General features: G+C 40.2%; 1 protein-coding gene across 1 annotated transcript in view; it reads right to left on the reverse strand.

Moving 5' to 3' along the window:
- Positions 1–2,448: 2,448 nt before the first annotated feature.
- Positions 2,449–14,857, reverse strand: part of SEMA4D (semaphorin 4D) — a 123,030-nt gene continuing 110,621 nt past the window's right edge. Inside the window, exons 17-19 of the mRNA XM_019554780.1 lie at positions 5,547–5,756; positions 4,621–4,718; positions 2,449–3,050 (exon numbers count right to left, since the gene is read on the reverse strand). Of these exons, the coding sequence (XP_019410325.1) occupies positions 3,021–3,050; positions 4,621–4,718; positions 5,547–5,756 (338 nt within the window). The 3' untranslated portion in view covers positions 2,449–3,020. The remainder of the gene's footprint in view (positions 3,051–4,620; positions 4,719–5,546; positions 5,757–14,857) is intronic.

Here is a 14,857-nt window from a genome sequence, read left to right on the forward strand (position 1 = left end):
CAATTTCCACTGCAGCAGCATTGCCTTGCTCTACTCAACAGCAAACGAACAAGGCCATATAGAAAAAACTGTGTCCAGGACAAGCAGTCCCTCCCTCCCCAATCTCATGTGGTAAGTGCAGCCAAAAGGGCAGCATGCCAGCTGGAAGCTTGTTCCTGAACTCATACAGTCTGCAACAGTAAGCCCTGCCATCTCCTCTCCCCCTGAGCTGCAGATGGAGGGCATGGATCCTGCCAACACCAGCGCTGTTAGGGGACTCAGGTTCATTTCCTGCCTCCCTTCTCTTGGGCACATGTGCGCACACACACACATCCTTATTCATATCCTAAAATGATCCAAGTGAAAACAGACATTTCTAGCCCCTGTGACTGCCACGGAAACGACAGGGAAGGAGGTTCTTGGAAGTCTATGCCTACCATCTTTCCTGTGAAAACTAGAAAGGACCCACAGTGGAGAAGTGAGACATCAGACCAGTCTGTACTCAGAGAGACTGCCTGCCACTTGATTTTTTAATATAATCTTGGTTTTGTTCCCCCATTTGAAAAAGGGTTACTGGGGAAACCTCCAAAAGGAATTCAAATTGGCAGTAATTCCATCATTTGCCTTTCTGGAGTGTCACAGCTCTATGTCAGATGCATAAGTCTATCCCTATACATACAGGCAACCCCTGCTTAGCGCTCTTAATTGGTTCCTGAAAAATAGCATTAACCGAAAGTATTTGATGACCCAAGATGGCGACAGTGAGCATTATAATGAAACTTGCTGAGCGCTAAGTGAAATTGTATCAATTTCAAATAAGTGTTATAGCAAAATAGTGCTAAGTGGAACAGCATTAAGCAGGGGATTGTCTGTACTTCGCATGTGGAGAAAAGACCAAGCCTTGGAATTTTGCCAATTCCTTTAAATGGACATAGACGTCCCTGCAAAGGGAGAGCTGACACCCAATGTTTGACTCTACTTCAAAGCATTCCCATTTTACCATCCTTAGACAGCTGTTTTGAAGATGGAAGGCAGCTGTTCTTTTTCCCAGCTGTGTCCATTTACCATTTAATCTTACATATACTGTCTAGGTCATAGCAGAGACTGGTTTTAGGGTAAAAAGAATCCTTTTTTTATTAAGGGAAAAAAAATTTCTTGTCGGGGTTTTGTACTCAGATAAAACCAAAGTAAATGCAGGGTAATCTAGTTGGCATATCTTGGATTCAGGACAGACATGTGATGCCAGAAAGTTAATTGGAGGTGTGGAATAAGGATGAATACCATCAAGTACAAAGTGTCATTTCCAAAGATAGAGAAGGCCATAATGAAAAACAGAAAGTCACCAAAAGTTCAATTCCTGTTGCAGCCTGTTGGAAATTCTGACTTTAATAGGCAAAATCCCATTATTGCAGATCCGTGGATGTTAGCACAAAGAATAGGGAAATTCACGCGTACCTGAAAATGTCGCTTCTTTAAGGACGATCAGCACAGATCCTCCCGGAGGCGAATGGAACGTCTCGAACAGAAAAAGATGGTGACCTCTGTGGGTTCTGGCTGCTTGTTCAGGTTGAATTGGCCATGCTTGCATTAGAAGAAATAGTTTTCTTCAAAGTGTATTGGTTGAAACTGCAGTTATGAAAGTAAATTGGATTTATCTTGGTGATTGCAGTTTAGGAGATGGGGAATTGCAGCCCTCATCCCAGTACCAGCAACTAACAGGTCTGGTTCTCCCTCCTGCAGCTGATTAAATGATCGTTCTAACTGATCTATAGAAATTTTCAGGTCAGCACAAATTCTCTTATGATGTGCTTTAAGTTTAAGGAGTTTGAACATTGTCCATTACCTGTGAACGACTAACGTTCCCCACACAATGAAAGCCAAGCTTATACAAGTAAGCCCTGTAATTTTGGGATAAGAAGTATTAAAAGAAGGAACACTGAAAACATGCCCCAAAACTTTCTTTATTATTCTTATTATTGTTGTTCATTTGCAGAAAGACAAAACTATTAATGTAGAACAGCAGTGCAGTAAAACACAGCACTTCAGTGTGGAATGGGTAGGTCTCCACATTTCTGACTGGCTGGCTCATAAGTCTTGCAGATGTTACTAAGTATAACAGCAGACTTTATCCTGATACCACTTCAGCTTTAAATCACTTGCCGAGTACTTAGGTTCGCTGAATTTTAATGGTGGTTGAAATATTTAGCATAAAATCAGATTAGGCTCCTCACAGCTCTAAATCTATCAAATAAAATGTCGTAGCAACTGCACAGTGCTTCATTTTACAGTGTGCTGTTTGAGCGCTGTATAAAAAATTCTGTACCTTACAGCTCATCAAATGAGTTCTTTGCTTGGTACAGAAGCTTAAGTAACTAATTAACTGTTCAAGCTACATTTTTATCAAAATATTTAAAGGAAAAGTGTTAACATACATGACAATAAAGGAGGCACAGAGTAGGGGGGGGTTTCTTTTGTCTGAAATACCATTTCAGCATTACACAGTACATTTGCTTGCACCCAAAAGGAATGCTCTTTAAAATGCCAGAACAGGGTTTCAAGACAAACAAGATGCCTCCACTCCTCCAGTTAAATTGTTGAACAAACACTTCAAATAAGTGATCCAAGTTCTTGTTAAGGATTCACTGCTTTTGAATAGATTCTTATGCCAGAAGAACATCAAACCTGGACTTCAGTGATGTGCTTAACTAACTGAATAAAATGAAGCCATCGATCATGTTACAGTGTATAAGCAAGTCTCACCAGGATCACTTCTGTTCCTCAATAATCAGCAGAAAAAGCTGGTACGAAGAAAGCATATTGTGATCAAATATGAGATCCGTAGTCTCCATGGCAGCAGAGAAAACATTCTTCTGTGCACTGAGAAAATCATGTTTCATCTAATCAGAGCCTCCTGAATAGCAAGCCCCAATGCCAGTGCCAGCACTTGCTGAATTCCTTTCCAAATTCAGCGGTTAGAGTAGTGGAAGCTCTGATTTGCACACATTTCCTTTTTGGCCAATTCTTGTTTCTGCCTCTTTCCATTACAGGGTGTCTTTCTTGTTGCAGCTCTCCTGAGGGAACAAGAGTTAAGTTTCACTCTAGAAAATGGCATTCATACTTTCATCCTGAACATTTTGGTCCATGTTACCCGTCAATGGGTTGGGAAAGCACATGCCGTGCCTGCTAGTATATTATTTGTATACACTTGTGTCCAATGTACCCTGTGCTCCCAGTTCATATTTTTATCCGCTATATAAAAATGCAATGAAACCCAATTCATTATAGAAAAAATTGTGGTAAATAGATAAATCTAGCTGAACCTGTGGGGTCAAGGCAGTGCAGTCTGCTTAGAGCAAATCTTTGTTTTTAAATATACTTATTTAAATATAGAAATATACTTTGCTTATACTTAAGCAATCTCAAAATAACTTTACAATATATTGAAAAATGTGTTTCATGGTCAATGTTACTCCCATCTCTAGTCATGTGAACTATCGCACCTCTTGATGACGGTTTCTGATGCACAAAACTGCTAGTCAGTCCTCACTAGATAAGGATGCAAAGGTACTGTGTTTCCCTTCCTCCACAATGCCAGATTTATTGGTTTGGTAATGCTACTTTGTTACGCTGGTGGTGCAAGGGGGCAGCAATGCCGATGTAAGAGGATTACACTGAGAATAGAGTTATAGGCCTTGTTTGCGGGGAAGGGAAGGAGAGGAGGAAAAGCAGGACAGCTGAGCTGAAGGGATGTGCATAGGAAGCACCCCTGTGTCCCAGTTATTCAGTCTTAGGACTGTAATCACATGGGCCTTACAACAACCAAATCAGCTCTGTGCTAGCCCAAAACGGGCGGGAGTAGGCATAAAGGCAGTATATGGCTGCTTTATATAACAGATCCTTTACAGAGCAGAGGTGAGTTCACCGACAGCAAGATTCATTTCCAAGGGAAAGAAGAAAAATAAGTGATTAAAGGAGAGAGGGAAAGACGTTAGCATCTCAAGCATCTTTATCTTGAACACCCTGTTGTCTATAAGTGCTTTACATGGAGATGAGCTATAATGGGAATTCTGCCTACTCCATTTTATCAGTGGGCCACAATACGGATTTTCCCAGTCCTTAACTAAAGCAATCAAGCACATACCAGGCGCATCTACATAAGACATTGACTGCGGAGCTAATTAACTCCACAGTCAATGTCTCATTGTCTACATGTGTGCCCCTATTAGGGTGCAGGAAACGAATAAACTGCAACAGGGTAGAACTTGTAAATGTATTTACAAATCCTACCCTGCTGCAAAGTTTTTCATGAGCAGCAGCACATGTGTAGATGCTGAGCTGGCTGGCTGGGGCACGAGTGTGCTTCAGTGCAAGGTCTAGCCCCATACTGAAGCACCCTTGTGCCCTAGGCAGCCCCTCTGCAGCAGAGTGAGCATGGTTGGAGCAACCCCCAACTGGCAGGCTGACCCCCCTACCCCTGATCCTCTGCCAACCAGGGCTGCTCAGACCTGCTGAATGTGCTGCATTTCAGGCACGCATCTAAATGGTATGCCTGGGAGCTTCCCAGGAACAACAAACTCCAGGGCAATAATGGCATGCGTAAACACGCCCACTAACAAATACACCTGTCACAAAGCGTCTTACCCAGGTCTTCTTCCAGTTTTGCATCATTTTATCATGTTCACTGATGGCACTTCGCCAGCTATCAAATTCCTTTGTCCATCCATCTTGACGAGCAGAGTCTGAAAATTAAGTAATGGGACAAGTTATATAAGTGATTAGTGATCAAAAGGAGGTGGATCTACCATCTAGTTCTGCAACAGCTTCAAAAGACATCTTTGTCTGACACAGCACTGGCATGCTGACGGGGCTGAAGCCAAGTCTCCCCCAGTGTCTACAAGTCAGATTTTCGGATATGGTGAGAACACAAAAGTTCGTATTAGGCCTGTGCAAAGCGGCTGGTATTCGCTTCGGATTTGGCTGATTTGGGGGACAGTGATTTGAATTACTATCTCGAATCGATTTGAAAATCTTGGCCAGAAGTTTACTTTGGATTTTAAGTGGCTTCTGTAACATAGATGTCAGGGATTTGAAGCAACTACCAAACCCAAAGCGGCAGTAGATGACCGTAGAAAGCTGACAGCTATATTCAACCAAGTCAATAAAATAAAACGTAAGTTTGTGTACATGACCATGTTTTACGATTGTCTTCAAAGAGTGCCCAACAGCAGACTTTGTTTAATAAGAAGGCAATTATGGTTTAGGAAACAAACCACAAATCGCAAACATGGTAGTCTGTGTGGAGATAGGTTTAGTTGCACTTACGCTACTATAAAAATGCAACCTTTGTGGGAACAAATCTGCTTTTTAAAATAATGTTTACGAGGATCTGAATACTGGATTCTTTCCATAGGATGCATCTGAAGTGGGCACTCAATACAGCTAATTTCCTCTAGAAACTAGAGGACTTGACTTTCAGTTGTATAAATGTTTTTACAGATGAGCTAATTGTTTTGCTCATCCCAAGACCATGGCCAGGCTGACAGTGCATTCAGTTTGCAACCACCTGCCTTTATTTTCCACTGTGATGAGCACTTTTGATGTTTTGCTTCCAGCTTTGGAGATGACTGAACAGTGGTATTCTGTATTTTCTTCTACAGCATCTTTTACCCAACTGAGAATATGCACTCTACCATCAGGCAGTGCATGTGATTGTTTATTGACACACGCTTCCATATTCTGTCCATTCTTCTTCCAAACAAAATGTGCATCACTTGGACCTGTGAAAACGTCAATCACCAAATTACAAGAATGAACATTTCTGACTAACACTGATGACCACATTCAATGGAGAATGAAACAGTAATATGAAAACCAACATTTATTCATGAGATTACATGCAGGGAATTGATTATAGATTTAGGAACATTAATGGCTGAAACTAGTTGTGCTAGGGTTTTGTGTGTTGCTATAGTTCTTGAGCTGAGTGCTGAAACATTGAGTGTTGGCTGCAGCCAAGGCTGGGGTTTTTGACCGGGGTGTGCCAAAGCTCCTGCTGGGCCTTAAACCTGGAGGTTCCTGGCTAATGGGTCTTGCCCCTCTGCTAAGGGTAAAGCCAATCACTATATTTGGGGTCCAAAAGGAATCTTATCCTCTTCTCAGGATCTCTAGAGTGGTTTTTAACAGTGTTTGCAGCAGCAGCAGCAGGATGTTGGCTGCTGTGGTCCCCCTACTTTACCTGTGACAGATTAGGGGGTGTTATGTCTAGCCTTGTGTCAGGTTTGACTGTGTAGTTTTGCTAATAGGTTCAACAATGGATTTGTACAAGATTGTTTGGATAGGGGTGATCCTACCTCAGGCAGCGAGTTGGATAAGGTAATCCCTGGAGTTCTCTTCCAAGCCTAGTTCTTTGTGGGCACATCTACATATTGCCCTATGGCAACATAATGATCACACGTGTCTACACGTGATTGCCAGACACGTCACTGTAGCAGTGCGCTCAAGTATAATGTGCTGCTACAGTGACGTAGTGGCAAAATTTAACCATGTGCTGCGGGCACAGTGCAGTAACCACCCAGACTGTGCCATGCTTTAGTACTTCCTTTTGGAAGTACCAAAAGGAAATACTAAAGCATGGCACCGTAGCAACATCACCATATGAAGACATGTAGATGTGCCCTTGGCTTCTGAGAGTGGTCAGAAGCTGGGGAAAATGAGCCAGTGTTGATAATGAGACTCAGAAGCCCTAGGACTCGGTAACTAGAAGAAGTTATGAAAGAGTTTGGAAGTGAGAATGGCAGAATCTAGACATTTCTTTCTCACAAGTGGGATGAAGTAAAAATGGGATTATAACCTGGTCTGTAATGAACCCTAGGTAATCCTATCTGGAACTGGTACAATGTTGACCAATCACAGAGTAGATCAAAAAGTAAGTAAGTGAAAATCCAGCATCTTTGAATTAATACTAAGAGCGAAAGCCAAATGGGTATCAAACATTTTAATCTAATCATCAATGTTCATTTCGCCTGCATGGAGCAAAAAGTGAACAAACCAAAAGACTGACAGCAGCCCAAGTTGCCAAAAGATTGCCACCAAGAAAAAAGGAAGAAATTCTGGTTGGTAGCCACAGTTAAGAAGTTTAAGACCTCTGTGGCCCAGATTAAAAAAGAGAGGGTCTGAAGCTCTCTCTAACCTTTCAGTGTACACTACATATAAAATGATTATTTGATGAAAAAACTAGAGACCAACTTACATTCTCAGGAGTTACTGAAAATTGACATGACTTGTTTTGAATTGGTTTGGAAGAGTTAATATTTACATAAGCAGGCAGATACTGAACTAAACTAAAAATAGGCAGATTGTGTCAGGTAGGCTTTAACTGACATGAAAAAAATCAGGGATCCTAGAACTATTTTCACAAACAGGAAGATTTTGGACTTGAAGAGGCAAAAAACTGTAGTAAAACAGAAATGAAGTTTGTATTAAAATACCTTTACACAAATGCAAAGAAATAAAGCAGTAGTAATAGTGGAGATGAATGATGGAGATTTTGATCTAATTAAAACTCGGTAGGATAATTCTGAAAGGAAGAGAAAAAAGGTTGGCAAGATGCATTTAAAAGTACTGACAATGCCTCTAAGAAAATCTGACAAGCAGAGGGAGAAAAAAGAATTACTTAGGGAAATCTATAATGAACTGAAAGCAGCCAACTACTGCCATCAGCCACAGCCAACAAGGATAACAGAAGAACAAAATTTCCTGAACCAGTTGCAAGCCATTTTGGGGTGTTTTAGCTACCCTGTTTCTGTAGGTCAACTAATATTATTGAAGTACTTCCATAAAAGATGGCCACGTTGGTATCAAGGAAGCAAAAACTACAGCCAGATGAAAATTCATCCTGCATCTATGTAGTGACAGATATTTAAAGGAAGTCCAGGAGTACTGACCATGAAAAAACTTGAATGCAGGCTTGTTAAAATAAAATTTGCTCTCAATTCTTATTACTGGTACCAGAGGCCACCACGGTACAAGGATACCAATACTTTAGGAAAGCATATCTTCAAATACAATTTGGGCTTTGATTCTAAAAAGGCTTTTAAGTATTTTTAAGATACAGAACATGTGTTGTTGGTGCAAGCACCCAATGTTCCTTAACATTGTGTAAACAATATTGCTGGCTACTCTCTTAGCAAAAACCAGAATCAAATGGTTTAGGCTAGATTTAACTAGGAGTTCCTCAGTATCCAAAGTCAATATTCCCCTGGAAATTGAGAAACAAAATTCTACCATCATACATAATTATTTAATCCTATGTTCACAATTAATTACAAACAAGGCAGGAGTTGGTGCCAGGGAAAAGATTTCAAGGCACAAAGAAGGATTTTTTACAAGGGTGAGATTAAAAACAGCTGCTGGAGTGTTGTGAAAAAAAATTAAGACTGACATGCTCAGAATCTATGACGAGGACTATAAGGAGTTGAGAGTAATTCTTAAATAACAAATGGCTCAATTACTAAGTTTATCTGGAGTGTCCTTGTTTCCTATACCAGTGAAATAGACTGTATTATGGAGGCAGCAGTGTTCAGTCCCAAAAGCCATTTCCCCAAGATTATTCCCAGGCAATTAGAAATGCAAGTCTGCATGATTTCCTGCTATTATTGCACATTTACATTAAAAGCCAGAAGGGTTGCCAAAGAACACTGAGACTTGTTGAATGGTCCTAAAGTCCTTCAAGAGTTTAACTCAGACATTTTAAATTTCTTTCTTAAGGAAAACTTGGTTTCCTTGTTGTGGCTGTATCACAAGCAATGTGGTCCTGGGTCAGCACCCTGGGGAATCACTGACCAAGTTATAACCAAGTCATTTTGCTTTTTTTCCCACATGTCCATTATATACACAACCAACTGAGTTGGGAGGTTTCCCCCCTCTGCACAGAAAGTATTACATCTCTAACTTTTGCAACAGCAAAATCTAGATGTGAGCACAACTGTTTCTTTGGATTTCTTTGGGGGGTGGGGGAGAGCCTCTGATATTCTTTCTTCATGTTTCACTGCAGTTCAGTGCTTATTCTTCACTACTTCTGTCTAAATCACTTTCTCCACTTTGATCACTTTTGTTTACTTCATTTCCCAGGGCAGTATAACAGGATAAAAAACACTTGCTGTGAAACGGCTTAATATCATAAATAATTTCATTTACACATACCTTGATTCATATATAATGCACAATTTAGCTGTCACAATCCTGTAGGGCACACTGTTCATTAAGATCTAAATTCAATGGATTTCTTGAAGAAACAAACAAAAACCTTATTTTACCAGCGTCTATCTGCTATAAACTAACACAAAGAAGTATATACTCCTCCTTAAACTAAATGATGCCACTACACCATATTGTTGGAAGTTGTTGTTGAAAAGAAACTGTACGATATTTGGACAACAGATGCCACCACTGGAAAAATTCTACGTGTCTTCAGTATTTATGAATTAGATTAGAAATGATATAATACAGACTCTGTGGATGCCAAGACTCTAAATATTTAATCTTAAACCATTTAAAAAAATACTTACAGTCATCCTCTTTTTGAATGCTTGCAAGATCAAAAAAGAAGGTTATAAAATGCAAAAAATAGGCAGGGAATTAAATACATGCATATACTTACATATAATAAGGTTCTAATATACATCAAAATCCTTTCTGCAGCTGTTGGTTTTATTGTACAGATAGATACTGACACGGTTGGAGAACAGATTTCTCCAAGGATTGACCTGACTGTTTAAAACTCAATGGCTATCAGTCACTGGTGACTCAACTTATTACCTGAATAACTATTTGAAGATTTACAGTATTTGAAAACAGAGAACTTACTGTCCATCCTATGTTCACATAAAAAACTCGTTATCCCACCTGGTACCCATGTCTGTAGTCCAGGCACAGACTGAACTACCCTTTTCCCCTAAAGCAATGATTCTCAAACAGGGTGTAGCAAGATCCTTTTAAGCATGGTGCACAAAATGAGCACTTTTAGGTGTGCAAACACCTGCACAAGATAAACCCAGAAATTTCAAGTAGGAATCCACAGTGTTGAAAATATTTGGCCCTATTGCGGTCTGAGTTCTCTGCAACAGAAGAATTGCTTTGATATCTTTCTATATTCAAGAAACAAGTCTCCAGGAGTTGCATATAAATCTCCAGGAGACTGCTGAGAGTCACTCGAGATAAATGATAGGGCATTTATTAAAATTAATATTAAATGTTGAACCCAACATTTGAATTTGAACCTAACATCCAACTCCAATGTAAAAGTAATCTGCATTTGCCTTGCTGACGTAAAGTCTACGCACTGTAATCCGTAACTGATATACCCAAGCACACGGACATGTTCGTGTTGTCATGGGCACATTGGCATTTCAGAAACCTCCTGGAACAGATTCAAACAGAGTTGGCAAACCTATTTCCATGGTGTGCATTGAGACTAAAAAGGTTGAGAACCACTGCTGTAGAGAAAGGCCCTTCAGGGCAGTAACGAATCACATAGGGGTAAGGAACCTACAGCCTGTAGGCTAGATCTAGCATGTGAAGAGATTAGATCTGTCCCACAGCACCTCAGACAATTGGCAGCATGCTTCTTCATTGGCAGAAGAGGAGGTGCTCTCAGGGTCCTACTGCCAATCGTGTCCAGTGTGTTCTCTCCATTTGCAGAGCAGTATCTGGAGTCCCAGTGCCTGCATTTTTTCCTATCTATTCTCTTAACCAACTCTGATGATCACTCTGCAGGGAGGAGAGGGGACCTGGAGCAGGGGCTGGCTTGTAAGCAGTGGCCTGTTTTGACAAAAAGGTTGCCAGCCCCTGACATAAGTTAACGAAAATTTTGTGCTACCTGCCTGTGCAAAAATTTAATACTTTCCATGACTTCCACTCTAACATAATTCACAAACATAATAGCCAAGATTTTTTCAGTGTCTGGATTTTGATTTTCAAAAGTACTCAAAGCTCCCCTTAACTCCAGTGGGAACAACAAATCCTATAACACCTCTAACACGTCAATCAAGTTGCAAGTGTGTTACTGAAGTCAGTGCAATTTTGGCTTAATTTAACTTTACATAAAAGGCATAAAAATCTGCAATAAATAAGGAAGACAAGAGTGCGATCAGGCTGTACTGCGAGTGAAGTATACAGCTGCAGGAGTTATGGCCACACTGGAAGCAGATTTTGAACGGTGCGTGCTGCTTCACTTGGCAAAAATATTTTTGGAGTTAAAAGATTGTGCACGTGTGTGTAATCCTGAGTGCTTCTGATAAAAGCTCCAAGATATTAATTTAGAAGCAAGAGATGATGGATGCAACAGAGGTCCTTAGTAGAGGTTTCTCTGGCACCAGAACTAGGACAAAAGAATTTAGCATTCTGTTCGTGGGGAACGGGATAAATGCTAGAAAACCCTGGCTTCCCTGGCAGAAAAGTGAACAGGAGTGTGCAACATTTAATAAACCACATAAAGATGCAGAAATTGAGACCACACAAAACTGCCTCACCACCCATTCTACTTACTCAGTGTAACACCACTGTGCTAGTCCTGGAATTAAAATGATGAAGCTTATCTTAGGTTTCCCTGAAGAACACGCAAATAAGATTTATCAAGGGTGGAAATTAAGTTGCAAGAGAAGGAGAATGTGACTAATAATCAGGTAAAAACAAAGAGTAGAATTTAAGAGTTGTACCTAAGCTAATCTCCAGAAACTGAAATCCAATGCATTTTACTGGTTAGTCGTTTCTCCGCCTGCAAAGGAATTAGAGAAACCTCTCGGACAAGGGCTTTTGTACTAGCTTCATAAAAAAACCCAAAAAAAATCTCTGGCATCTCAGGTGTTAGAGTAGGGTAACAGGAAGAGGTCTTTGTCCTGACAGGCCCTTTCAGTAATTATCCCAACCGCTGAGAGAAGCTGCCCTATTCATGACAGATATGTAGTTATGGAAATTGCTGTTCTGTAACAGAGCGTATACAGAAAGACAACAGGAGATTGCATCAGCAGAATTTGTTTAAAAAAATTTGTACAAGAAGTCACATCTCTTAATCTCAAAATTGAGTAATGCCCAGAGACTCACCTGCAGCTCTGGTTTGAATAAATATACTGTCTTACAAAGAAATTTCTGAACTTCAGAACCACTGAGAAACCCCTTCACTCAGAACAGGAATTAGGTTTCAACCTGGGCACAGAGAAGATGACTGGGAGTCACAGGTCAAAGTGAGCAGGGTAAAATGTTGGGGCTTTTATGGCTGTTAAGGGACAGCAAGTTTCAGAGGGAGCTAGGATCTGAATGTTGGGAAAATGAAAGCTCAGTTGGCTGGCTGTGCCTAAAAGCCAGGTGATCAGTAAGCATCAGTCACTCCGGATAAACTGGCAAAGGCAGAAGTAAGAGTTTGCAACTCAGCAAACATGAGAACAATGAGTAAGAGGTAAGGAACTGATAGTGAAAGAGGGGAAAAAAGGAAACATCTTGAAGTTATGAAGGTTCTAACAACTCATCTTTATATTCTTTATAGTACAAAAAGGAAACCCAGTCAGCAGAGAGAACGGGTTTGCAGCCAACTTAGTATGGTATGATACTCTTATTTTGGGCAAGCATGATGGAGATGTTTGTAACAGGGTCTAAGCTCTTGAACATGGCTGACCATAGTCTGAAGAGCAGCTAAAAATCAGTGAGAAAACAGGAGGGAAATGTTCCTCTCCAAACTCTGGGGAAGAGGACTACCTTTCTGTCTACGTACAGTTCATTTCAAGCAGCAGCCATGTCATATCTGAAGAACATGTGGCACTGCTTGCACAGAACTTGAATTCTTTGTTGACCTGCCGCTGAATTTACAGAATTGCAACACTGAAAAAAGATGTTGCAGCCTTATCAAAGGCAATGAGCTGCACATGAAACATTGTCTGTGAAAGACTAAATGTGCAAAAAGAAAAATATACAGTAACCACTGCACAGGACACGCACAGGGAATAAAAAAAGGCATCTATCTAAATGGTAAAAATGAAATAAGCACACAGGGACAGCCGACCTGTCTATAAGGTGAAACAGCCAATATATGAATGATCCATTGCTTCAAATGTGCCAACAGTAAGTGTTTAAGTAACAGCTAAGTGGGTCTAAAAAAAAGGTCTTGTAAAAAGGCACCCAGCTAAAGTCTGCAAAATAATTAAACATCAATGTTAGAAATCTAAAGCTAGGAGTTAAGAGTTAGTAGGATGAGGTCGTTCCCAGTTTGTGGGCTTATTGATTTAAATTCACCTTAACAGTTTGGTTACATCTCACATCTCGTATCTAGTCTCCCATGCTAACTTCTTAAGTTTCGAGGCAAGTTAAACATTCAGTTCCATAGTATTTTAGGGGCAGCTTGTAAATAATCACTGTCCAGAAGCAATTGAAGGAGAAAAGAACGTGCAGCAAATGCTAAACTGTTGTGCCCTAAAGGGAACAACAACATGTCTCCTATCACCTTGGCTTGATCTCCTGCCAAAGGGGATTTATGGCATGAAGAAGACTGGAAAAAGGTGGACATGCCAGTTTTTATCTTTCCCAAGAGGGACATGATATGTGATTTCACCTGGGATAGTAAAAGTTAACAGGGCCTAATTATACCCTGAATAGTAAACATCAATTAGCAGTCAGAGAGACAGGGATTTCCCATGAAAAACACGGATAGTAGCAAGGGGCAAACAACTGGATCATAACAATGCACAGTCCAAAGCTAAACACTGGTGTTTCATCATCAGACGGAAAACAAAAAACATGAAAATTGGGAGTGCCTGTGGTCCTTACTCCCAGTAAGGTCATCACGTAAAGCTCTGTTGCTCTAACACACATCCAGATGCATCACCTAGCTCTACTGCATTTTACCATCCAGTGCTGTGAAATCAAAATTCTAGCAATGCCAATAAATTTTAACTTCGTCTGAGCCAAGATATTACAGAGACTGAAGAGTACAGCAGGCAGGGGGTTGAGAACTTTAGTTGTATTACAAGAGATACACTAAGTTATGAAATCCATTAAGATTAATAACTCACTAACAGTGAGAAAACTAAAAATCCCCTTCTCATTTGAGAGTTCACTGGAAGAGCACCTACAAATCATGGGGTTTACTCCAAGTTTACTAGGAACATAGACTCCACAAACAAAATCTGCTATTGCCAGTCTCACGTTATAGTTTGGCAGAATATAAAGCTAGAGGAAGAGTCTGCAGACCACTTCTGTTGTCCCACACTGGTTTGCCAGCTCAAAACATCCCACACTCCCCAATTTGTAAGAGAACAAATCACTGATATTAAACTGTGTGTACATGCTAACTTGGCAACAGGAACACTTCTATTTCAGCAATTACACCAATATGAATAGCTGAGACAAAGTCCGTACCGCACTTGATCCAAAGGCTAAAAACATGTAATACACTAAACAGCAAAACAGTAAATTTTGTACAAGTATTCACCTGGCCATTTTCTATTCAAGTTAGAAGGTACATATCAGCAGCTGTGTATTGATCTGAGCCTCAGGAGGCAAGCCACTCTAAAGGCAGAACCTAAGAGAAGAATTCATCATAAAGAGGGCAAAAGTTGTATTCATAGTGTATTAGATAGAGACCATCTAAAATTTTTTTAAAATGTACTCCAGCTCTTTGAAACTTAATTGATCATCTTCATGTCCTTAAGTTACAATAAAAGATTGTGATATTTGGCCTGATATACCAACTAAATCATCTAAGCTCTTACCAGCAAATAAGTGTAACATTCAGATATAAAATTTACTGGTGCTTTGACAAAAATCAGGGTATAAAATACCCTATTAATATCTAAGAGGTAATATGAAAAAGTTATGGGGCAAAAAATATTAG

The sequence above is a fragment of the Crocodylus porosus genome, unplaced genomic scaffold (assembly GCF_001723895.1).
Source record: "Crocodylus porosus isolate Cpor-Errol unplaced genomic scaffold, CroPor_comp1, whole genome shotgun sequence".
Taxonomy (NCBI): domain Eukaryota; kingdom Metazoa; phylum Chordata; order Crocodylia; family Crocodylidae; genus Crocodylus; species Crocodylus porosus.